Source organism: Musca autumnalis, unplaced genomic scaffold, assembly GCF_047663935.1.
Source record: "Musca autumnalis isolate F117 unplaced genomic scaffold, ASM4766393v1 scaffold_5, whole genome shotgun sequence".
Lineage (NCBI taxonomy): Eukaryota > Metazoa > Arthropoda > Insecta > Diptera > Muscidae > Musca > Musca autumnalis.
This window is the reverse complement of record NW_027412088.1, coordinates 52,334,515-52,361,622: the sequence shown is the minus strand read 5'-3', so window position 1 is coordinate 52,361,622 and position 27,108 is coordinate 52,334,515. Positions and strand designations below refer to the sequence as shown.

At 36.3% G+C, this 27,108-nt stretch overlaps 2 protein-coding genes across 7 annotated transcripts in view; one reads left to right on the top strand and one right to left on the bottom strand.

Moving 5' to 3' along the window:
* The window catches only part of Mapmodulin (acidic leucine-rich nuclear phosphoprotein 32 mapmodulin), a 48,860-nt gene extending 36,127 nt beyond the window's left edge, over nucleotides 1–12,733 (top strand). For all 6 annotated transcript variants that reach the window (XM_073956104.1, XM_073956107.1, XM_073956108.1 and 3 more), the window contains 2 exons: nucleotides 616–775; nucleotides 11,479–12,733. In XM_073956104.1, the coding sequence (XP_073812205.1) occupies nucleotides 616–775; nucleotides 11,479–11,525 (207 nt within the window). In that variant the 3' untranslated portion in view covers nucleotides 11,526–12,733. The remainder of the gene's footprint in view (nucleotides 1–615; nucleotides 776–11,478) is intronic.
* A 12,737-nt stretch (nucleotides 12,734–25,470) lies between these two features.
* RpS15 (ribosomal protein S15) lies at nucleotides 25,471–26,476 on the bottom strand. The gene is made up of 3 exons (XM_073957341.1): nucleotides 26,393–26,476; nucleotides 26,111–26,196; nucleotides 25,471–26,042 (listed from the first exon to the last, which is right to left on the bottom strand). Exons 1-3 carry the CDS (start codon nucleotides 26,399–26,401, stop codon nucleotides 25,694–25,696), a joined length of 444 nt encoding a protein of 147 aa, XP_073813442.1. The 5' UTR covers nucleotides 26,402–26,476; the 3' UTR covers nucleotides 25,471–25,693.
* Between the last annotated feature and the right edge of the window lie 632 nt (nucleotides 26,477–27,108).

Below are 27,108 nucleotides of genomic sequence, written 5' to 3'. Positions count from 1 at the left end.
GAGGCGTGAAGTGAGAGGTAAAGTGTTTCTCAGAACATACCCGATTATATTTGTTATATAAATACGAGTACATTGCTGAAAAAAAAACAATACGATACAATGGTTGGTTAGGCAAATAATACCAAAAATGATCAACTCGAACAAAGAATGATTTTTCATAGATAACCGAATGAACCAAAGGGATATCAATTTGAATTCATGAATGAAAATTCATTAGCAAGAACTTCTGAAGATGTTTTCAAAATTTTATAGAATTGAAGAACCAAGCGAATTACGCGAAAATATAGGTTGGGATGGAAAAGGGAGAATTTATCACAATGTTCCAGGATTTGGGCTTTTTTATCAGGTATTCCAAAATTTTGGCATAACAGGAAGTATTAGGTTTGTCTTTGTACTTAATAATTTTTACTAAATTTTACTGAAACACCTTTTTTTTTAGCAACTTTTCCATTATACAACTGTCAAAATTCGAAACATTTGTAATAATTATTACAAATTATCGAGTATACGGCAGGGATATTATAGGACTCATTTCATTACTATTGTGACCATTTTTGAAATAGGTGTGATCCGTCCTAATTTCCATGCATTGTTTTTTTATAATATTTTTTTCAGGTATACAATGATGACTTAGAAGAAGATGAAGGTGAATGGGACGAAGAAAATGCTGCAAATGATGAGGATGACGATGACGAAGATGAAGATAGCGATGAAGATGAAGCTAACGATTCAGCTGTTGCAAATACTGACAAAGCTGGAGATAATGCTGCTGGTGGTAAGTAATTTTTTTATACCCTCAGCATTTATGCTAACGAGGGTATATACACTTTCATACGGGCAAAATGTGGCTCATCGAAATAATGGTTTTAGACCCCAAGTATGTTTGGACGAAATGAATCTACCGATTCGGTCCAAAATTTGGCTTTCGTAATATTTCGCCCAAACTTAATTTAAGTTCGAAGATGGGTTATATCGGTCCACTCCTTCCGGTACTTAACTTCTTAGGGTACCTTCCCCACAAAAGTTAAACATTTGTGTCTAAGTGCAGTTAATTCCTAATCCACATTTTTGTCGGCAACTTCAAATGTTCAAAAAGGGCCACAAAATTCTGAAGAGACCCTAAATACATTCGATCTTCCCGTAGATGAAAGTTTCAGTTCACATTGGCTGAGGGTATATCTCTGTCGGCAAAGCAGACTGACACTTTTTTACTTGTTTTATTGAATATTTTAAGTGAATTGAACAAAATTAGAGCTTTTAAACTGGGAAGAGACACTTCCGTCATGTGTAAATAGTGGCCTATTAACTTATTAGCTGTATGAAAGTTCTACGCCGGCAATGGGATGCATAGTAACAAAACTATGCTCGGTAAGCTAATTTGTGGGAATACATTATTATAGAGCTTCAGCCAAAAAATATTGAATACAAACCCACAGTTGTTTCAAAGGTAGGCCAAAACTTTGATAGAAAACTAAAGTGAAGAAACGAGGTCACCTCTCAGTTGCAGTAGTTCTGAAGACGGAGATAGCCACCCAAGTATGATATGACAGATTCCGAGTTGGGAGAGCAATTGGTTGTTGTTGTAGCAGCATAAAAACCTACGTAGAAGCATAGCTTTGAGATGCTGGGTTGGCAGCCGCTGGCCGAAACAATATGGTTCCGGGTCAATCCGGTATGAAAGAACCCGCTGCCGTGGGATTGGTTGTCCGTTTCCTCATCTGCGAAGCACGGCATTTTCTCATCTGCCACTTTAACTTTTTGTTTTTGTTATCCTCAATTAACGAGATAGGTCGGACTGTCAATTTCAATTTCGGACAAAACTCTAAGTGAACCTTCGTAAAAGAGGCAGAAAATGGGAAGATTTTCGGATACATTTTCAGAAATTCAAAAAAAAAAATCGGACGTATACCAAATTTTGAAAATTATCGGATGTTTGATCCGAAGTTCAGAAAATTTTCGGAAACTTTGTTCCTCTAACAATAACTTGTTCCACTATGTTTAGGTCACTTAACAGCTGAGAAATAACTAAAAGCAATATTCTGCGTGCAAACAAAACAAAAACATCTCAATTTTTAATTTTGACTGCATCACTCGGAAACCTTCCGGTCCATTGTGATCATCCAAGGAAAATAAATGAAAGCACTGTAAAGATAAAAGATGGAGAAAAAGAGAAGAGAAACGGATAAAAGGAAATACGAAAGCATTTAAGTAACATTTATAAGGAAGAAAAAGTTAGGGGTGATTATGGTTGGAAGAATTTGGATAATACGGTTTACGTGTTCAGGTTGCGCTGTCCCAGCCACTTTAGATTTCTGATGATGTTGTACAGTTGAATAGAAGGTTAGACCTGGTGGAAAGTGAAAACCGATTAATATATGCCGCCGCCTGCAAACCAAAGCTGGACATCGACACAGGAGGTGCTCGTTCGTCTGCGTCTCCTTCTCATCCTCACAGAGTCTGCAGTAGTCAGTAATTTCATCGTCCCATTTGATGGCAAAGGCCCTGATATAGCAGTGTCCCAGTTCACCTTTAGCTCTCGCAGCGAACGGTCAACATCTCTTTTTCGTGCGCTCAACACAAAAGTCTATTTTTCGTATCAGAGCAAAACAAAAAAAATCAAAGTTCATTCTCTCTATCATCTTTTATTTTTGTGTACTCGTCATACAAGTTTTTTCTATTACTGCCTGTTAGTGATCGGTACTCGTAATGGAGTCCTCCTCTGGAGGAAACTACTATGCTAGTCTAGACCCAGGGGAACCAAGTTCCGCCTCTCCTAGACGCAAAAAACAAAAAACAAACGCAACCGTCATGCTTGGAAATTCCATGGATTATCCACCTCTTTTGCAAACACGAAACAAGAAGCAGCAATGTCCAAAGTTCGTAATCATGAAGAGCAAAAATATCGATCAACCGTTGAAATCATACAACATTTTCCTTTTATCAAAAGCCATACAAGGCATTTCTTCAGAGCCAACATTAAAAACAATATTCACGAGAGATGGAAATTTAATGTTCCTTACAAAAAACGAATCGCAAGCCAATCGTTTCATCAGGGCAAAAAGTCTACCTGGCCTTTGCCCAATAGAATGTGCACTACATCCTACTTTGAATATTGTCAAAGGTTTTGTATACTGCGATCTGTTAACCAATCTTAGCGAAGAAGAAATTGTAAAAGAAATGAAATCACAAGGAGTTGTTGGATGCAAGAAGATAACCTCGTTTAAAAATGGCATTGTATCTAATACACCCATGCATATTCTCGATTTTGATCTCTACGAAGTTCCACAGACTGTTGATATTGGCATAATCCCATGCAAAGTGAAGGAATACGTACCAAACCCTTTGCAATGTAAAAACTGTTACAAAATAGGCCACACAAAAAAATTTTGCAAAAACAACACAGCATGTGAAATTTGTTCTTCTGTAATACACGATCCCACACCATGCACTAAGATCCAATGCATCAATTGTAACCACTCTCACCGCTCCACCAACAAACAGTGCCCAGCCATATTACAGAGAAAAGAGATATTAAAATATAAGATAAAAAATAAATGCTCATTTAAAGAAGCATCCCAACAATCACCAAAGCTCACGAATTTTGAAATACCAATAGAGAAATTAGAGGAAGCAATGGAAGAGCGAAAACTCAAATTAAATACAATAAACAAAGACAACAACATCTCAACTACCGTTGAGAAAACAACAAAAACACAATCTCCTACTGAAAAAGTCAACAACCAATTAAGAAAAGAAACTGATTCAACAATATGTACAACATCCACCACTAACAATTCATCATCAAACACTCTGCTAAATTCTTTTTTGAAAACCAACAATTCTATCTCCTCTCTCAGCCCCACAACTGAAATTACTAAAACTACCACATCACACACAAATACATCAACATCACCCACAAATACTTCAACATCATCATCACCCGCAAATACATCAACATCATCATCACCCACTCAAAATGAACAAAGCAAAAAATTCACCTCTTCTTTTCTCAGCAACCCAACTACATCATCACTCAATATCTCAAGAGCATCATCTGCAGATACAAAGAACAATACTCTCAAAGAGACACCAGCTAAAATCACTGCAAGAAGGTCTGAAATAGACACACAAGACATTGACATGACAAGTAGCTAATCTGTTATAGTACTTTTGGATTTCTGGATCCGCTCGATTTCAAGTGTCGATTTCATGGCGCATGCGGCAAATGAATCCAATGGATATTTTTTGGCGTATGCACTATGGAGTTGTCATTTGGAGTCGAGCGGATTTCGTAAGTCTAAACGTACTATTAGATACATTCCATCTCGATTATCAATATGGATATCTTTAAGATTATCCAATGGAATATTAAAGGTTTGATCAATAATTATATTGATCTTCAACATTTAATAAATGATTATAATCCGGATTTTTTATCCATACAAGAAACACATATACCCTATAACGGAAATATAATTGCGCCATCCTCATTTGCTTGTTATTCAGCAAATCATCCGGATAACAGTACTGCTAAAGGTGGAATCGCTGTTTTTATTAAAAACCATATACCTCACAAAAAAATTTCCAACAACTCGAAACTCCTGAACATATCAGTTGAGGTTACTCTTAATATAAAATTTACGATTGTTTCGGTATACATCAACCCCAACGAAACATTTTCAATTTCCGACATCTCAGATCTTTTTTGCAATATACGTACACCTATAGTATTCGTCGGCGATGTCAACAGCTGGAACATAATTTGGGGATCAAATACTACTAATCCTCGAGGCAATATTATAGAAAATGCCCTGAACATTCAAAATTTATGTGTGCTCAACGATGGAAAACCCACGCATTTGTCAACATTTGGCACACACACAAATATAGACATTTCGAGCTGCTCTGCATCCCTATTATCATCCGCTAGTAGTCACACACTGGACGACTTATATGGTAGTGACCACTTTCCCACAATTACCAATATCTTGTTGGGTACTTCTTCCATAAGATCAAAGCCATCGATCAAATATAATATAAAAAAGGCGAATTGGGACTCTTTTAAAATTGATGTCGATAAGAAATTGGACACAAAAAATCTTAAAGGTAACCCAAATAAAGTTAATGCGATCTTCACGAAAGCGATTCACGTAGCTTGTAATAAAAACATTCCAATTTCTAAAATTATACCAAGGAAGACCGTCCCTTGGTGGAATAAGGAATTGGACACCCTACGGAAATACAAGATGCGTTGTTATCGGAAATTTAGAAAATCGCCCTCTATGGAGAATTTAAAATTATACAAAAAATCCAATGCCAAATTTAGGTTTGAATCCAAAAAAGCAAAAGCGTTATGCTTCTACAATTTTACCAAAACCATAAGCCGTGATCTTCCCCTAAATTTTGTGTGGCAAAAAATCAATAGATTATCAAAAAAATGTGAGCACCACTCCTTTACAACCATGGAGTCCAATGGTATACTTATAAATGATCCTGTTGATATTGCTAATCACTTTGGTATTAAGTGGTCAACCGAATCCTCTAACACCAATTTTTCCAGTGATTTTTGTTCCGCCAAATCAAAAATTCCATCAGCATTTTCTAATGTCGCTTTAAATAAACAAGCATCTACAATTGAATCAAAAATCGAATTCTCCGAACTTTTATTGGCGATGAAAAAAGTCAAATGGAACACACCAGGACGGGACAATATATCATACCCAATGTTGCTAAACTTATCCAACAAATGCAAACAAAAACTGCTCTCTTTTTACAATGATGTTTTCGAAACTGGTATAATTCCTCATGCGTGGAAGGCTGCAACAATTATACCAATCCCAAAACCAAACAAAACCAAAACAGATTTTTCTGCGTATCGACCCATATCTTTACTGCCTTGCGTTTCAAAACTATTAGAACGCATTATCGCCAATCGGTTATCATGGTTTCTAAGTACACGCAAACTAGTTGCAATTAACCAAGTTGCATATAAATCAAATCAGGGATGTACAGACGTACTTCTGCACATTGATTCATATGCATCAAAGGCAATCTCTACAAAAAATCATGCTTCCGTATTATCAATAGATTTTGAAAAGGCATTTGATCGCATAGGAATGCATGTCATCTTAGAATCCTTATCGTCATGGGGCGTTGGCTACAAAATCTTAAATTTCATCAAATCATTTCTAACAGGACGTCATTTTCGAGTTAGAATTAACAATTTCTTCTCCGAGCAGTACACAATGGATAATGGTATCCCACAAGGATCTCCACTTTCTGTGATGCTATTCCAAATAGCCTTTAACCGAATAAGTGATATCATCAACCAACATCCAAAAATATATCATTGTCTCTACGCCGATGACTTATACATTTTAAATACTAACAAGGATAATACCACTACCAACAATCTGTTCTCCAACATAATAACTGACATCAACACATGGTCCAAGACATCCGGTGCCAAAATATCTTTCTCAAAGTCTTCAATTCTCCACATTTGTAGAAAGCAAAATTGTCTTCCCACAGATATATCGGCAAATGGATTTAATATATCTTACGTTAATAAACTCAAAATTCTGGGCATTGTATTCCAAAAAAATTATCGGTGGAATGAACACATCATAAAATTGAAGAAAGACCTAATTCCGAGGTCCAACATCATCAAATACCTTTCATCAAGAAGTTTTGTCCACGTAAATACTCTTACATACTTAGTAAAGACATTGGTTTTAAGTAAAATTGACTACGGTTTGTATTTATATGGCAATAGCCCCAATTCAACACTAAAACAAATAAAATCTGTATACCATGACAGCATCAGAGCAAGTTTGTACGCGTACAGAACAACACCCATAACTACATTGCTTATAGAATCTGGGCTACCCTCTCTCGAAGACAGATACCAAGAGTCTATTAATATGTTATTGCCGAAAATTCTGTCTTCCAAATCCTCGCTTATCGACGCTGATGTAACAAAAATTATGAAGGCGAAAAGAAAACCCAAAACACCATCAGCTATTTATTACTCTCTTACAAGCAACGTACTCAATTTCAAAGATAAGCTGTCTTGTAACAAAATAAAATGTCCCACTTGGTCTTTTCCCGACAAAGCTTGCGACATATCCCTCAGTACTCTAGGCAAGAGTACAACACAAAATGAAACATACTCCCAACATTTTCTAAATTTTTCTTCTCAACATTCTGATTGGCAGTTCCTATACACTGACGCATCCAAAACAAACACAGTATCTTCATATGCCGTAGTTGATGCTGTAGGCAACGTTTTAAAAACCAAAAAACTCATAGACTTTGCATCAATCTTCACAGCTGAGGCAGCGGGGATAATTGAAGCCATCAACTTCGCAACATCAACAAAACGTAAAACAGTTATTTGTTCTGATAGTTTATCAGTAATAAAAGCAGTTTCTAATATATCAAATATTAAATGGACTTCAGTTAATATGATTAGAGATGTATTATCTGAAAATAACAACATCAAATTATATTGGACGCCTGGGCATGTTGGCATTAAAGGAAATGGTTACGCGGATAAAGCGGCTAAGAATGGATGTACAGCTCCTCTAGTGTATGACACAATTACAGAAAAAATGGATTTGAGAGCTCATATTAAAACTGAGCTCCTTGACATTAGAGCAAACAAATTATCTCTATTCAGACATAACCATTACAATCATGTCAATCCCAAATGTATCAAACCAATTTATCCCACAAATGTGGACAAAAAGAAGATAAGATTATTCTCCAGACTACGTATGGGTCATACTATATCCACGCATCAACATCTTATTAACAAGGACATTAGCAATACTTGCCCGAAGTGCGGAAGTATCTGCACAGTAGAGCACATCTTACAGAATTGCAACCAACTTTCCCATCATTACCACACATATCTGAACAACCGAGGACTGGGTATCCTGAAATCACCGACACCTGCCAACATTGAAGCAATTTATAATTTCATATCAAAATCCAATTTTATAATCTAAACTAATTGTATCCTAACCTTTAACTATTACAAGCTCTAGCTGATGGCCACAGTAGCCAATGCTAAATCTTGCTTTACTAACTATGTATTTACTACATTGTTAATAATAAATAAATAAATAAATAAATAGCAGTGTCCAGTAATAACTCCCGTCATTACTCTAACTTCAGCTTTACTCTGGTTCAACAGTGAGTTCGTTCTTTTGGCTAACAGAGTTGGCCAGATGGATCTTGATCTAGGTCCATTATGCCATAATTCACTGACTCTTTCGTAAGAGAACGTCTCAATATTTCGGAAAAAAATTACAAATGGTTGATTTGATGGAGTCAGTGATTGCCAGATGTGTAGACTGCGATCCCCGTCTAGCTAATTCGTTTGCTTTTTCATTACCCATAAAATCGCAGTGTCCTGATACCCAGCATGGTCGATAGCTGTTAGTTAGGGTTTCCCAAGCTGTTCTACACTTAAGGACGATCTCAGACTTGATGATACAGGGTTTGATGGCTTTAAGAACCGCTTGACTATCCACAAAGATAGTCACCGGTTCAATGAATTCTGCATCCAGACTTTTTGTCAGTTCCGCTGCCTTCCAAATCGCCAAGATTTCAGCCTGGAATACACTATCTAACCTGTAAGTGTACTCAAGACCTAGCCTTTCACACTAGACGCCAGCCCCAGTACCTTCTTCCATCTTGGAACCGTCTGCATAAAAAGCCAGTCCAGAGGGGGGTTAATCGGTTCCAGTTGTCTCTACTAGGGATAGCGACATCTATATCGTCAAATCTTAGGACTGATGATTAGACAGCGGAATCCTATGCAAATGAATATATGGTTAGGATGGTCGTAGAGAAAATCTGATTAGACAGAAACTCGTTTTATCACAAAATAAAACAAACTAAGCCCAGAAATTTTTGCATATTTTGCATATCGTGCATATTTAGACATATTTGCATAAAATGAGCATATGCAAGACCATATGCAAAAATATATACAAGGATTTGTGGTCTAAAAATCTCACCGAAATGCCTGAAATGTGGTATAAAGTCTTCGTTAGGGGTATGAAACTTGACACCTGAAAATGGGTCCACGTCTTCATATAGCCCCCATAGAACGGTACTTCCCAATTTCCGATATTTTGAAGGTTGTGGCCTCAACATCACACTTAAATGGCTGACATTTTGTATAAAGTCTTCGTTGGGAGTATAAAACTTTTCATCTGAAAATTGTCCGCATGGGTCCACGTCTTCATATAGGTCCCATAGAACGGTACCTCCCGATTTTCGATATTTTGAAAATTGTAACCTCAATATTAATCCGAAATGGCTGAAATTTGGTATTTAGTCTTCTTTGGGGGTATAAAACTTTCCACCTGAAATTTCTCGATATAGGTTCACGTCTTCATATAGCGCCCATAGAACGGTACCTACGGATGTCTGGTATCTTGAAGGTTTTGGCCTCAATACCCCTGCGAAATAGCTGAAATTTGGTTTTAAATCTTCCTTGTGGGTATAAAACTTTCCACCTGAAATTTCTCGATATAGGTCCACGTCTTCATATAGCCCCCATAAAACGGTACCTCAGGATTTCTGGTATTTAGAAGATTGTGGCCTTAATATCCTGCCAAAATGGCTGAAATTTGGTATTAAGTCTTCCTTTGGGGTAAACAACTTTCAACCTAAAATTTGTCGGTTTATGTTCAGGCCTTCATATAGCCCCCATAGAACGGTACCTCCCGATTTTTGGTATTTTGAAAATTGTAGCCTCAATATCCCTCCGAAATAGCTGAAATTTGGTTTTAAGTCTTCCTTGTGGGTATAAAACTTTCCACCTGAAATTTCTCGATATAGGTCCACGTCTTCATATAGCCCCCATAGAACGGTACCTCCGGATTTCTGGTATTTTGAAGGTTGTGGCCTCAATATCCCTCCGAAATGGCTGAAATTTGGTATTAAGTCTTACTTGGAGGTATAAAACTTTCGACCTGAAATTCTTCATATAGCCCCCATAAAACGGTACCTCTCGATTTTCGGTATTTTGAAAATTGTAGCCTCAATATCCTGCCAAAATGGCTGAAATTTGGTATTAAGTCTTCCTTGGAGGTAAACAACTTTCAACATAAAATTTGTCGGTTTACGTTCAGGCCTTCATATAGACCCCATAGAACGATACATCCCGATTTTCGGTATTTTGAAGGTTGATGCTGTGGTTATACATTTCTCTATTTTATTGACTTGTCTGAAAAGAATTTTAAACAGAAAAATTGTACATACAAAAATTTTTTTACCTATTATTGAAATATTTGTTGCATAATTTTGCATATGTCATATGTTTCGATTGCAATTTAATCAGAAGCCAAAAATATGCCCAGTCCCAAAATTTGACATGAATCGGACCAAAAATAGGGGTTGCATAAAATTCCGCTGTCTACTGATGATATATAGCCGCTTAGTTTTAATCATCAAGGTCCATACTCTCTTCTTTAGAGCCACATCAATCTTCCTGAGTAGACTTGGTCGGCATCACCGTGGTGTCCAGTTAGGGAAAGATTGTGTAGCAATTCCACCGGGAGCTGGTAGGAGTTCCCTACTCTGTCTCTCTAGATTATCGTGAATAGTTTTGAGTGTCCCAACTGCGGTCCTGTCTGCCGTAGACTGGTTTTCACCAGTCCTGGCTAAATCATGTTCCATTAGAATTGCCGGGTCGTCATCTATTTTTGGGGTTAAACTTGATGCACTTGTAACGGGTACAGCTGTAGGTGCCAAGGCAACCACACCTAAGACAGCCGGATCAAGTAGGAGAATGGCAACTCCCCTAGGAATGGCAACTCCCCTGAACACTAAACAGATTAGCTCTTTTTGTTTAATGCGGACCATGCAATGCACATGAGGAAAAGGCTCTTCCTGTCCTTTATCACAATAATAATATTTTTTAGTTTAGTAACGCCATGCTTAGATTGAAACGTCCATTTGGAAGAATTTTTCATGATTTAGAATAGAAGTCCAAATTTACGTGGAGGTATTCTGTTTGTGAAGACCGCAAGGAATATTCCGTCAATAGGACCTCAACATATTTTCTGTCTATAAAAGAGTTTAGAAGGCCCTTTCTTATATATTTCTTCTTTCTATAGAAGAGATATTCTCTCAATAGAGAACTTAAAAAGATATGCCTTCTGTAGTCAGTCGACAACCAGAAGTCATCTGTGATCTATAGAAGACCTCAGGAAGTTTATTTTTGTTTATAAAAAAAATCAAGATCTTAAGAAGGTTTCTGTTTATTAAGACCTCAGAGAATTTCAAGAACTATTTCGCTAACTACGAAAATTCGATTTACTTTTAAAATTTAGGTCCACCACTCCTGTTATTTTTTATAGCAATAGGCCTTCTGTATTAAACTGACTCGTTGTTACTTGCTTTATTTGCGTTTGAAACTTATAAAATTATTCTCTCGTTTTGTTCTTTATTTTTCAGCTGAGGAAAGTCAGGCACGAGGCAAGAAAAGAAAGCATGAAGGTTAAGTGACAACTCTAACCAACCAACCAACAAACAACCACACAACAAACAGTAGCAGCAAGAAGAAAACCAACCATTATTATCATCTTTCCACACTTTGGTTATCACATCTCGTCGTTTCTTTTCATGTGTGTTTTTTTTTATTATTAATAATAATTAAATCGTTTTTATATTATGGATAATACTTTTACACATTATTATTATACTACAAAACAAGAACAACAAAAATATTTGCAACTTATTTTTCGTAGAAGAAGGAAAAGCTGAAAAAAAACAAACCCCCACAACAACAAAGAAATCAAATTTTAATAATTAAGTCAAAAAGTAAAAACCAAAAACCAACAGCAGCAATTTTGATGGACATGATGTATTAACAACGGAAATACGAACAACAACCAATCCATTCTAATGATCCAAAAACACCAAACAATAACAGCAATTAATACAAGAACAAAAAAAAAAAAACAAATGCAAGCAAGAAATGAGAAATAAAGGATTTCATTTACAAATTAAAAATTAGTACACAAACAAATGTTGGAGAACAGAAAAAGAGTATACATAACCCAGAGGAGATGATACATATTTACAAGTTTAAAAAATTAACACATTTCATTTTTTAAAACAAAAACTTCTAGCAAAAAGTAATAGCCAAAGCTATTGAAACATCTAACACTCCACTGTCTCTCTCTAGCTCAGCAAGCAAAATATGAAAAGAAACATATGTATTAGCATTTGGATAACAAATAAAATCAATACTTTCCTCCTCCTCTATACTTTTCTATTTTCCTTGACCCTGTGTAAGTCCTTGTTTTTCTCCTTTTCCCAAAAACACATTATGTGCTTTATTATATGTATGTCTGCTGCAAAACCCACAATAATTAAATTCATAGAATCGTGTCTTTTTGCTTTAAGTTCACCACCAAAACCCAATTAAAATGTAGATACGAATTTTTAAAGCTGATATTGTTGTGTTTTTACTTTGCCGCCACCAACACCAACCAATAATACATAATAATAATGCTCTCCAAGCCAATCAACACACACACATTTCCCCCTCCACATTTCCATAAAATTTTGAGTAATTTCCTTAGGATATTAATTATATAAGTATAAATCAAAAGTTTATTGTTCATGTATATGATTTTATTGAATGAAGAACTTTATATATATAAAAATTAATAACAAAAAACTTTACAGAAACAAAACAAACAAATGTGGTTATAATTTTTTATCTAATAGTGAATGTTGGAGGGAATACGATCGTCATTGTGATAAAGTCAACAAACTTCCACGACTTGTGTTCCATTGATTTTTTAATAAATTGTGTTCTCTCGTACAGATTTGTTGAAAATGAAAGGACATGGGCAGTAAATAATAATTTTTATATCCTCAGCCTTTTGGCGAACATTTGCCTCATGAAAATAACATTTTAGACCCCAAGTATGTTGGGACGAACTGTCCGTCTATGCTTTACACGATAACTCTCGAACGGAACAACTGATTCGAACCAAATTTTGCACTTCGTAATATTTTGCCCAAACTTAGGGGTCGATCATCGATAACAATTATCGTTGAGTGGCGTTGCCAGTTGTCAAAATTGATCCACGTATGGCAACTCTCAACTGAAGTTGCGAATCTCAGTTGACGAAGCGGCTGTTTTTCAGCAACCACAAATTTTCAGTTGCAGTGAACATTTTCGAAGAAACAAGTGGGTCTATCTTGTATTGCCACTAAACTTGTGTTGCGTTGTCAGTTGTCTGTGCGACTGAGACGAAATGTTGTACCATTAATGTCAACTCAACTGGGTGGTCGATAAACATGTTATCGATCAGTGTTTTTTCAAACTTGTGACCTCTATTCGCCAAAAAAAAAAACGTTTTAAAAATAATTGCGCTTTGGATAACTCTTTTGTGTATTCTGGACAATATTTTGGCTGAGTTTTCGAGCAAATTTGGAAAACAACCCAAGATTGGAATATAACCTGCCCATTGAATCTTCGGATCGTCAAGTTTTATTTGCTGTCCCAAAAAATGATAAGTTCGGTGGAATTATTTTTTGATGATGAAGAAAATGTACAGGACATTGCATCTATTAGAAGAAATTTGAGGGACAAGTCGAAACCATTGGAATTGCCATCTGCACTGTAAGCTGATGATCATGTGGAAAGATCTGTGTAATCAGTAAATTATTTCAGGTTTAAGGCGTATTTTCGATTGCCAAAGGATGCCGTAGTTTACGTTGTGGAAACGTTAAAGGATGACTTCAAAGTAAGTTACAGATCAACAGCAATACCCCCACTTTTAAAAGTGTGCGCAGCGTTGCGATTCTTTGAGGACGGAAGTTTCCAAAAGTCCCATGGCAATGATTTCAACAATTGCATGGCTCAATCTACATTGTCGAGAGTATTGAAGGAAATTGTCCACTTGATAGAGGACAAATTGTGTGTTTCGAAGTTGACAGAGGAGGAAAAAAGGCAAAATAAAAACCATTTTTATTCAAAAACGAAATTCCCTGGTGTAGTTGGCTATATAGATGGAGTACATGTGCACATGTCCAAAGGAGGATGTTCGTCATTTGTACATAAACTGAACCTACTGTATTTGTCACCAAATTCATTTGCAAAAGATTTGCTGCTCTCCGCTCCAAAGGTGATAAATTCACTTATTGTGATGGACCACCACCAGTGTCGTTGAAGTTTATTTTATTTTGAGGCATTTTCTTTTTCAACTTTGCTTTAAAGTGAATCCAGGCTCTGCCACTCTTCAGGTGTTCGTGTTGGAGGTTCATGGCTGTTTAAACTGTCCGAAATGGACCTCCACGCTTCATTCGCTGTGGCTTTTGTTTCACCAAAACTCCCGAACTCCTCGGGCTAAGTTTGGATTTTCACTCAGTTTATCAATTAATATTTCGAACTGTTGCTTTGATTAATTAATGATGCAAGGAATGCAAGGAATCAATAATTGTTAACAAAATGTTTATTTTTCCTTCTATTTTACTTCTTGTTTCTTCAAAAATGTTCACTGCAACTGAAAATTGGTGGTTGCTGAAAAACAGCCGCTTCGTCAACTGAGATTCGCAACTTCAGTTGAGAGTTGCCATACGTGGATCAATTTTGACAACTGGCAACGCCACTCAACGATAATTGTTATCGATGATCGACCCCAAGAAGTAAAATAGAAGGAAAAATAAACATTTTATTAACAATTATTGATTCTTTGCATCATTAATTAATTTTGTGTATCAATATGGTGAAAATAACGACAAAGCAGCAGTTCGAAATATTAATTGATAAACTGAGTGAAAATCCAAACTTAGCCCGAGGAGTTCGGGAGTTTTGGTGAAACCAAAGCCACAGCGGATGAAGCGTGGAGGTCCATTTCGGGCAGTTTAAACAGCCGTGAACCTCCAACACGAACACCTGAAGAGTGGCAGAGTCTGGATTCACTTTAAAGCAAAGTTGAAAAAGAAAATGCCTCAAAATAAAATTCAACGACACTGGTGGTGGTCCATCACAATAAGTGAATTTATCGCCTTTGGTGCGGACAGCAGCAAATCTTTTGCAAATGAATTTGGTGACAAATACAGTAGGTGCAGTTTAAGTACAAATGAGGAACATCCTCCATCTATACAGCCAACTACACCAGGGAATTTCGTTTTTGAATAAAAATGGGGTTTATTATGTCTTTTTTCCTCCTCCGTCAACTTCGAAAGATCCAATTTAGGCACAATTTGTCCTCTATCAAGTGGACAACTTCCTTCAATACGCTCGACAATGTAGATTGACCCATGCAATTGTTGAAATCATTGCCATGGGACTTTTAGAAACTTCCGTCCGCAAAGAATCTCAACGCTGCGCACACTTTTAAAAGTGGGGGTATTGCTGTTGATCTGTAACTTTGAAGTCATCCTTTAACGTTTCCACAATGTAAACTACGGCATCCTTTGGCAATCGAAAATACGCCTTAAACCTGAAATCATTTACTGATTATACAGTTCTTTCCACATGAACATCAACTTACAGTGCAGATGGCAATTCCAATGGATTCGACTTGTCCCTCAAATTTCTTCTAATAGATGCAATGTCCTGTACATTTTCTTCATCATCAAAAAATAATTCCACCGAACTTATCATTTTTTGCAAATAAAACTTGACGATCCGAAGATTCAATGGCCAGGTTATATTCCAATCTTGGGTTGTTTTCCAAATTTGCTCGAAAACTCAGCCAAAATATTAAAATATTTTCCAGAATACACAAAAGAGTTATCCAAAGCGCAAATTTTTTTTTAAAGTTTTTTTTTTTGGCGAATAGAGGTCACAAGTTTGAAAAAACACTGATCGATAACATGTTTATCGACCACCCAGTTGAGTTTGACATTAATGGTACAACATTTCTGGGCCGATTCCGTACAGCGAGGCGAGTCATGTCGCGTCGTCTATCGTCTCTGTGACAAAATTTAAAAAATGCACTACGTACAGCGATAGAAAATAATCGTCGATAACAAGTTATTTTTATTTTTTTTTATTCGTTAGTAAAAATGTACGGCGACAGCTAATTTGTTGTCGCCGGAAAATGAACATTTCGGCGACAAAATTTGACGACGTCAGGCGATATTGCCATACGGAATCGAAAAATTGCATTTCGCAACGCGACACGACTCGCCTCGCTGTACGGAATCGGCCCATTCATCTCAGTCGCGCAGACAACTGACAACTCAACTCAAGTTAAGTGGCAATGCAAGATAGACCCATTAGTTTGAGTTCAAAGATCGGCTATATAGGTTCACTTCTTCGGATACCTTCCCCACAAAAGTTCACAAAAAAGTGAACTTTAAGAGCTCTCTTGGATCGTTTTGACATTTTTTAGCAGCTTGTCCTTGCGGCCCGCTTTACAACGGTACACATTTTTCGGAGGAAGGTCCATACTTCCTGAGATAATTGGGTATGTTCTGAGACACACTTCACACCTCAAGCATTTTGTTCACCGCATTTACTCCTATTTTTTGCGAATTTCTTGGGGCTAAGATTCATTGGGGTATCTAAAAGAAGATTAAACCCTAGTCCGTCCATAAAATACTCGAAAAATAAGCGTTATTGTGGTGAAAAAAATGTTTGAGGTGTGAAGTGTGTGGTGAAGTGTATCTCAGAACATACCCGAATGACTTAAAGGGGTCGATTATACATTGTCACTAAACTTGAGTTGCGCTGGCAATTGCCAGCGCGACTGAGATGAAATCTATTATTGATGTCAACCCAACTGGGGTGGTCGGTAAACGTGTTATCGATCAGTGTTTTTTAAAAGTTGTGAACTCTATATTCAAAAAAAAAAAAAAAAAAACACAAAATTCGCAAAAAAAAAAACAATTTTTAAATGTTAGGGGTCGATCATCGATAACAATTATCGCAACTGAAGTTGCGAATCTCAGTTGACGAAGCGGCTGTTTTTCAGCAACCACAAATTTTCAGTTGCAGTGAACATTTTCGAAGAGTGAAAATCCAAACTTAGCCCGAGGAGTTCGGGAGTTTTGGTGAAACCAAAGCCACAGCGGATGAAGCGTGGAGGTCCATTTCGGACAGTTTAAACAGCCATGAACCTCCAACGCGAACACCTGAAGAGTGGCAGAGTCTGGATTCACTTTAAAGCAAACTTGAAAAAGAAAATGCCTCAAAATAAAATAAACTTCAACGACACTGGTGGTGGACCATCACAATAAGTGAATTTATCGCCTTTGGAGCGGACAGCAGCAAATCTTTTGCAAATGAATTTGGTGACAAATACAGTAAGTTCAGTTTAAGTACAAATGACGAACATCCTCCTACACCAGGGAATTCCGTTTTTGAATAAAAATGGTTTTTATTTTGCCTTTTTTCCTGCTCTCTCAACTTCGAAACACAAAATTTATCCTTTATCAAGGGGACAACTTCCTTCAATACTCTCGACAATGTAGATTGTGCCATGCAATTGTTGAAATCATTGCCATGGGACTTTTGGAAACTTCCGTCCTCCGAGAATCGCAACGCTGCGCACACTTTTAAAAGTGGGGGTATTGCTGTTGATCTGTAACTTTGAAGTCATCCTTTAAGGTTTCGACAACGTAAACTACGGCATCCTTTGGCAATCGAAAATATTTAAGGCGTATTTTGAAATAATTTACTGATTATACAGATCTTTCCACATGATCATCAGCTTACAGTGCAGATGGCAATTCCAATGGATTCGACTTGTCCCTCAAATTTCTTCTAATAGATGCAATGTCCTGTACATTTTCTTCATCATCAAAAAATAATTCCACCGAACTTCTCATTTTTTGGGACAGCAAATAAAACTTGACGATCCGAAGATTCAATGGGCAGGTTATATTCCAATCTTGGGTTGTTTTCCAAATTTGCTCGAAAACTCAGCCAAAATATTAAAATATTGTCCAGAATACACAAAAGAGTTATACAAAGCGCAATTATTTTTAAAATGTTTTTTTTTTTTTTTTTTTGCGAATAGAGTTCACAAGTTTGAAAAAACACTGATCGATAACATGTTTATCGACCACCCAGTTGAGTTGACATTAATGGTACAACATTTCGTCGCAGTCGCGCAGACAACTGACAACGCAACTCAAGTTTAGTGACAATACAAGATAGACCCATTACTTTGAAGTCATCCTTTAACGTTTCCACAACGTAAACTACGGCATCCTTTGGCAATCAAAAATACGCCTTAAACCTGAAATAGTTTACTGACTATACAGATCTTTCCACATGATCATCAGCTTACAGTGCAGATGGCAATTCCAATGGATTCGACTTGTCCCTCAAATTTCTTCTAATAGATGCAATGTCCTGTACATTTTCTTCATCATCAAAAAATAATTCCACCGAACTTATCATTTTTTGGGACAGCAAATAAAACTTGACCATCCGAAGATTCAATGGGCAGGTTATATTCCAAAATATTAAAATATTGTCCAGAATACACAAAAGAGTTATCCAAAGCGCAATTATTTTTAAAATGTTTTTTTTTTGCGAATAGAGGTCACAAGTTTGAAAAAACACTGATCGATAACATGTTTATCGACCACCCAGTTGAGTTGACATTAAGTCTGTCTGGTTACTTTCCCAGCAAGAACTTTCTCAGAGAGTAAGGGGTTTTTATTCTCTTTTGCTAGAAAATTTTAAAAAGTAAACAGACACCTTCCCTTCAAAAACCAGCAAGCAATCAGCTGACTTGCCAAAACAGAACAATTTGTCCGCCAACAAAGGAAGCAACACGTTGTATTTTATTAAAAATAAAAAAGAAAATGAAACAAAAAAGTATTTTTCCACTTTACAAATTTGTTCTCCATAAAACAATGCAATTAGACTATGTTATTTCCACAATAAAATAGTTTTTAATGTTCACAAACATAAATCAACAAAAAACTAAAAACGGCTGATTGATTGTTTTCAGAAGAAGAGCTTGCTAGAAGAAATTTGTCCAGCAAGAATTTGCAAGCTATCAGTGAAAGAACTGTCAAAATGTCTCTCTCGAATCGCTCTCTTTTGCTGGTTTTTTGTGTTAACACACGACTTCCAGCAACAATTGGTACAAATTGTTACAAATTTTAGGGTAACCAGACACAGCTATTAACCCTACGATCCATAACCACCTGGACGAACGAGAGTCCATAACCAGGGTACCCGGGTACCCAAATGGAGTTTTTTCGTTTATATTCAAATAAAATAATATTTATATGTACAAATTTTTAAAATCGCTTAGTTTTACATCTCAACTGTACGAATTTCATGTTTGTAAGATAAAATTGGTTTCTATGAGCATTTTCTAGGCTAGAAAGGCTCACAAAAAAGGACTGGTTTTGTGTTTTAGGTAGAAAATGTTGAGTTTCTTTATTTGTGTACCCGGGTACCCTGGTCATGGACCCCCGTATACAAAAACTTTAAAGCCATTTTTTTAGTTAATATATTTAACCAAATTTGATAAATTTCTTTCCAGTCTCTAAGTTTAGCCGAAATCTCTGATGATCCGGAGTTTCATGTTGATATCTTCAATAATAAAGGAACAGCAGCACTTTAAAGTTCAAAAAGTACCCGGGTACCTGGTTATGGACCCCCGTATACAAAAACTTTAAACTCATTTATTAGTTAATATATTTAACCAAATTTGATAAACTTTTATCCAGTCTTTAAGTTTAGCCGAAATCTCTGATGATCCGGAGTTTCACGTTGATATCTTCAATAATAAAGGAACAGCAGCACTTTAAAGTTCAAAAAAGTACCCGGGTACCTGGTTATGGATCGTAGGGTTAATGGTACAACATTTCGTCTCAGTCGCGCAGACAACTGACAACGCAACTCAAGTTTAGTGGCAATACAAGATAGACCCATTCATCTATTAGAAGAAATTTGAGGGACAAGTCGAATCCATTGGAATTGCCATATGCACTGTAATTTATGCATGTTGGAAAGATCTGTATAGTCAGTAAATTATTTTAGGTTTAAGGCGTATTTTCTATTACCAAAGGATGCCGTTGCTTACATTGTGGAAACGTTAAAGGATAACTTCAAGGTAAGTTAGAGATCAACTCACTTCTTCCGATGGACTACCACCAGTGGAATTAAAGTTTCTATTATTTTGAGCCATTTTCTTCTTCAACTTAGCTTTAAAGTGAATCCAGACTCTCTGCCACTCTTCTGGTATACGTGTTGGATGTCCATCGCTGTTTAAACTGTCCGAAATGGACCTCGACGCTTCATCTGTTGTGGCTTCGGTTTCACCAAAAACCCGAACTGCTCAGGCTAAGTTTGGATTTGCACTCAAGTTATCAACAATATTTTAAAATGTTGTTTTGTCGTTATTTTCACCGTATTTTTGATGCACAAAATGCCTGTCCGTGTACTGGATAATGGATGACTTTCGTATTGTCAGTTGATTTTTATTCGTGCATGAAACTATTCTGGAGAAGCAGCCACATCGTGGGATTTTTTTGATGAAATGGACGAAGTTTATGGAACCCGCTCTGATATAACTATACATGATACCCATATACACCTCAAAAGTGCTAATATTCGTCCTAAAATGGGAGTAACATACGTCATCCGGCATATTATATATATATGACTTCCCAGAAGTTACATGTCTTTGGAATCTTTCTGCTTTGAAGATGTTCAGATGATTCGAAAACATTTCTTTTTATTCAGGGCTATCAGGAATATTTCCCTCGGTATTTTCCGCAATTTTAAAAAGTGAAATTCTTTTAAAATCAATATTTGTAAAACGTTGAAAACTACTAGATTCACTTAATTATGGCATATTCTAGTCGAATCGATAAAAATATTCCCTTTTTGGGCATAAATATGGAAATAAAAAATTCTGGAATAGGGGAAAGGGAACAAATTTCGCACGGAATTTTTTTTTCTTGATTGCACTGATTGTGTTTATCACACTCAGCAAATTTTGACTGGAGGTTTGATTCATGCATTGTGACAAATTTAAAAAATGTTCAAAAGAAATGTGTGCGGTCGCGTTCTTCACGTTTGTTTTCCCTAATAACATCTGCCAGCTGTTCTACATCGTCAATGTAGGGGTCGATTATGCATTGCAACTTGAGCTGAGTTGTCAATTGCCAGCACAACTGAGTGGTGTTTTACATTTAAACGATTGCTCGTACGCAAGATCTATTATTTCATCATGCTCGTACGAGATTTTTTCTCCTCTTTGTGGTGGTTATTCTTGTTAAGCAGAGTTGCAAAACATAGTAAGAGAAATTGAAACAGAATTTAGTTTTGCAATGAATTTGTGCATAAAAATTTATTTAACGCATAAAATGATAATAATGAGGAAGAGGTCTTCTTATAGAAGAGGAAGAGGTCTTCTTATAGTAGAGCAAGAGGTCTTCTTATAGAAGAGCACGAGGTCCTCTCCTTGAAGAGCAGGACGTCTTCTGATAGAAGAGCAGGACGTCTTTTCATATAAGAGCAGGACGTTTGCATATAGAAGGGCAGGAGGTCTTCTTATAGAAGAGAAGGAGGACTTCTTATACAAGAGCAAGAGGTATGCTCATAGAAGAGCAGGGCGTCTTCTCGTAGAAGAGAAGGACGTTTGCATATAGAAGGGCAGGAGGTATTCTTATAGAAGAGAAGGAGGTCTTCTTATATAAGAGCAGGAGGTCTGCTCATAGAAGAGCAGGACGTCTTCTCATAGAAGAGCAGGAGACCTTCTTATAAAAAACCAGATGGTCTTCTCATAGAAGAGCAGGGGCCCTTCTTATATAAAAGCATAAGATCTTCTCATTGAAGACCAGGAGGTCTACTTATAGAAGACATGAAGGTTTTTCATAGAATATCTGGAGGTCTACTATTAGAAGATTTGGGGGTCTTCACATAGAAGGTCTTCTTATAGAATATCTGGAGGTCTTCTTTTAGAACATTTAAAGCCTCTTATAGAAGTCCTAGGGTCTTCTTATAGAAAAGCTAGGGTCTTCTTATGGAAAAACTGGAGGACTTCTTATAGAAGACCTGAATGTCTTCTTATAGAAAAGCTAGGGTCTTCTTATGGAAAAACTGGAGGACTTCTTATAGAACACCTGAATGTCATCCCATAGAAGGGCTGGAGGTCAGCTTGTAGAAGACGTGGGGGGGCATCATATATAATATCTGGAGGAGTTATTTTAGAAAATCTGCAAGAATTGTTATACATCATCTGGAGGTTTTCCTATGGTGGATCTGGAGGTTTCATTTTAGAAGACCTGGAAGTCTTCGTATAGAAGACCTGGAGGTCTACTTATACAAGATCTGGAGGTCTTCTTATAGAAGACCTGGAGGTCTATTTATACAAGATCTGGAGGTCTTCTTATAGAAGATCTAGGGGTTTTACAATAGAAGATCTGGGAGTCAAACGAAGTGAAACATTTCCGTTGGGAAAAATCTATGCCATATGGCATAGTATGAAATATAAAAAATCTGGCAGCTCCATTGAACTATATTTCGGATATTTTTATCGTTTTAATTATTAAGGCAATGATTATCTACTAAATTAAATACAAAAAGTTAACAAAAAAATATTTTTGTTAAGTAAATATATAAAACTATAAGATGGTATTTTCATGCAAATTTTAAATCGAACGAGGAGCGCTTGCTCTTTGAGACATAACAATGTATAGGGTCCACCAATCAAACATTTTTGTCGAATTATTTTTAGATAACACTTCAGGGAAAAATACAAAATTATTAAAAAAAGAGTGCCCATAAGTATTTAGCCTTAAAACGGGCTTCAAAAACTGACTATGCCATATGGCATAGAATCACCGAAAGGGATATGCTAAGATCGTTTAGGCCAGCGCATCAGGCATGTTTTGAATGTAAATGGCTAGAAGACAAAGGACGATTTTGATAACTTCTATTTATACAACCATTTTTACAAATTTGTAGATATGAAGTATTTTTTAAAGTCTTTTTCTGTATCAAGTCACCCTAGTGTCTTGTCTAGGAATCATTTTTTCAATACATACACATGTACAATCGAAGGGGGTGGTTTCCTTCATGAATTGTAATGCCCTCCATTTCGGAAGTTTTTGTTGATATCATATCAAGAAGTGTTGACATGATAGGTTGGCAGTGGCTTAGAACGCTAAGACCTCGATAAGCCACTGCCATCGGGAACAAAATATTTTTTAAATTTTTCACTAAGTAGCTGGCCATGGTAGAACAAATACAAGGTAAAGTTAATACTACAACAAATACAACTCGAACAACAACCACAAAGGAATTTGTTTTTGTTTGTAACGTTACTGCCAGTTGTATTTGTAAACAAAACAAGGAAATGTCTATAAATTATTGGAATTTAAAAAACTAATAATTTTTCACATTTGGTTGAATATTTTGGAAAACATGAATGAAAATTCGTTACATTTTCAATGTTTATGTTTCCACATCATTCCACTAAATGCATAAATTCTTGCAGAAAGTAGAATTCTTGCAGAAAAGTTTGGGGTCGCTGGAAATTCATAGAAAAAGGAGAAGCTGTTTCAATGTTTTGTTTTAGAAATCAAAGAAGCACATGTTTATTAGGGCTTTATTTTTTTAAATTTTAACAAAATACCTCACATATTAACAAACGTTGTATCGCCTCTACAAGCGGTGATTTACTGCGCGGCTTATCGTTCGAACTTGGAGGAGGTTACATATCATTGATATGAAGAAGTCTTTCTGGGAAATGGTTTTTTCCGAATGATATATTTTATTTTCTCAAAAAATATATGTCCCTAATGTACATCGAAATAGAAATGAATGTATAAAATGTCATATGAAATTTGACACTAACACTACAACCCAGTTCAGTCAGCTGGGTATTGCTGCTACCTTTTCTTGTTCTACCATGGTAGCTGGCCTTCAAAAAGGCAATTTTCTCAAATTCAGGGGCCCATATTATGCTGTTTATATTAGAGCTTTTTGCGGGGTTAACCTTCTTTATGAGGATTTGTTTGACGTATATGTAATGGAATTGACATTTAAAACCCAGTGGGCTTTTTAAATCCGGTTATATATAAACGTACTATATGACGGGAAGTATGGACTTCCGCAACAAATGTTATATATATATTTGTGATCAGGGTGACGAGACATACCTGTCTCATCCCGATCCGAGCTTAGTGGATCCATATTGCCTATATCAATGTGCAACATTTTTAGGGTGATCTTGTGGAAACAATTCCAACTGCGGATTTTTTTAAAGTACACACCCATACGACAAAAACCCTTAGTTGGGGTTTGTTTTGTCAGATCCAGCTCGGATTTTATGGCCCCATCTAAACATGGTTAAATATTGAGTTTTTAAAGAAATTCGGGACTATATCTCTGAAACCAATGCGAATCTTCTTCTGACCTCTGAAGCAAATTTGTAGATAAGGACAAGAATAAAATAATTGGAGAAATAATGAACTCGAAAAACTACATTTATTGCCTTAAATTTCAAAATATATGCAAAAAGTCTACAATTTTTATACCTACTAAAAATGTAAATAATGTAGTGAAATCCGAAATGCGAGAATAAACTGTTGGTGTGAACAGTGTTTGAAATACGTGTTATAAAAGATATGATGCAAAATACCGCTGAAACAACATGAAGTGAGCATTTTAGGGTTTCAGAATGTTCTAAAGAATTGTTGAGAACTTTATTTGGAAGATTTTTGCCAAAGGTTACTTGGTTCAACTCCCAGTAGTTTAGCCGATACTAACCACAATTTCAGCAATTATGTAAAATTTTCTATATTTTATAGATTTTGATGCCCTAGATGGAGTTTTTCTTATGTGGTTTCTTCAAAAGATAAGTTCTACTTGTTTAGGGCTACAATATTGCTAACGACAGCAAGGCCAAATTCCTATTCGTTTCTGAGATAAAGGCCTGATAAATGCAAAAAAGTGTAGATTTAGCCCGGTTTAGATGAGGCCATAAAATCGGAACTGGATCTGACAGGACAAAACCCTACTAGGGTTTTTGTAGTCTAATTATATACTTTCAAAATGCATGCATACTAGAAGTTGTTTGCATTTTCAGTTTTGCATAGTATATTAGGATATGATGCTACTATCAAAACATTTCCAAAACGTTCAAGACCCATATTATGGACTTTTCAAAACATCATAAGTTTACAGTACATTTTATAAGCTTTACTAAGTTATCCAATGGATTTTTACCACTTCCGAGGTCCACATCTCTTGAAGTAGAATATAGCCTGTCTGGAAATTAAAGTTCTTATCTAGTCGCGCTTCGATGTATATTTTAAAACATTTGGAAGATTGAACTGTTTTATGTCAACACTGATATCCGAGTCCTCTCCACTTGTTGTTGTTTACATTAGACATGTTTAGGACAACAAGATTTCTATTTGCACCACCAAATATTAATAAACTTCCTTCCAGTATTTGCCATAATACCATTGAATAAATTTGAAACACATTATCACTTTAGTTGTCTGTACATTTAAAAAACTTTTGAACGTTTTTATTCAACATATCTTCTGGAGAATTGGCAAACCCCCTTAAAAATACAATATGCATTAGATTTGGGGGGTTAAGACCAAATGCACATTTACAAAATATCTATAAACTTCTCTCTTGTTAGGAGATGACGCAGGAGGAGGATGTTATTGTTGGTTGTTGTAATACCCAAAGATAGTAAATGTAAATTTACTTCAATGGAATGAATCTGGAGCTGTGGGTAGCACCAATACCGGGACGACCGTGCTTAACGGGTTTGTAGGTCAAAACAAATTCACCCAAGTAGTGACCAATCATTTCTGGCTTAACTTCAACTTGACCGAAATCTTTGCCGTTGTAGACACCAATGATGGAACCGGTCATTTCGGGAACGACAATCATGTTTCTCAAGTGGGTCTTGACAATTTCGGGTTTCTCATTTGGTGGAGCCTCCTTCTTGGCTTTGCGCAATTTCTTGATCAAGGCCATTGGTTTGCGTTTCAAGCCACGGGAGAAACGTCTGCGGGCACGGCTGTGCATCAATTCAACCAATTGGTTGCTACAAAAACAAAAGAAAAACATTACATTAACCACAAATCACTTTTGCTTGGAGGTGGTTTATCTTACTTGGGCATATCCAACAATTGGTCCAAATCGACACCGCGGTAGGTGTACTTTTTGAAGGTACGCTTCTTCTTAAGAGTTTCTTCAACCTAAAATAAAGGATACAGGAAAATACATTAGTCACTTTCATGTTAGATGAGCTAGAATTCACAAATTGCAAGTTTTCTTAGAAAAATTTCATTTACATCATATGTAGACTTGTATTTGCCACAAAATTTATGTAAATTTAGTTTGAATTAATTTAGGATGTGCAATATTTTTAAAGATTTTCGTTGAAAAAATTACCTCGGCCATCTTGACGTTTCAGTTTACAGAACGGAAAGAAAAACAAAAGGGGTCGGAGTTGCCAGCCTTGAAAATTTTTGGTTTGTCATGTTGTCAGCACTGTGGTCGATGAATGGCCAACTTTTATTTTATTTGAAAAGCATTGCCATAATAGTATTATGTATTCAAGCATTGCCAGCAATGTATCTTTTTCTGGGGTACGTTTATACTGGCGTTTATCATAATGATAATGATGGCTTGTTTGACAGATATTTTTATACATTTTACGTCAAATTACGATAGCGCCTCTTGTTCTCCTGTTATATTAAAAACAGTGCAAAGGCTAAAGCATGGGTACATAAGCTGTCTTGTCTTTATTTCCTGCTTCATTTCTGACATAATAAAAATAAAAGAATAAAAGGGCAACCTAGTTCGAAATTGGCTCGGCCTTCTTTAAGGCCTGAGTACATAAGCTGCCTCGCCTGCTTGCCTTGCTTTGCTGCTTCATTTCTGACATAATAAAAATAAAAGGATAAAGAAGGCCGAGTAAATTTCGAACTGGGTTGCCCTTTTCTTTTTTATTCTTTTATCAGAAGCAAGCAAGGTAACCAGGCAAGGCAGCTTACGTACCTATTGCTTTATTCTATTATCAGAAGCAAGAAGGCGAGGCAGCTTATGTACCCAGGCCTTAAAGCATGGGTACATAAGCAGTATCGCCTGCTTCATTTGTCCCGGTC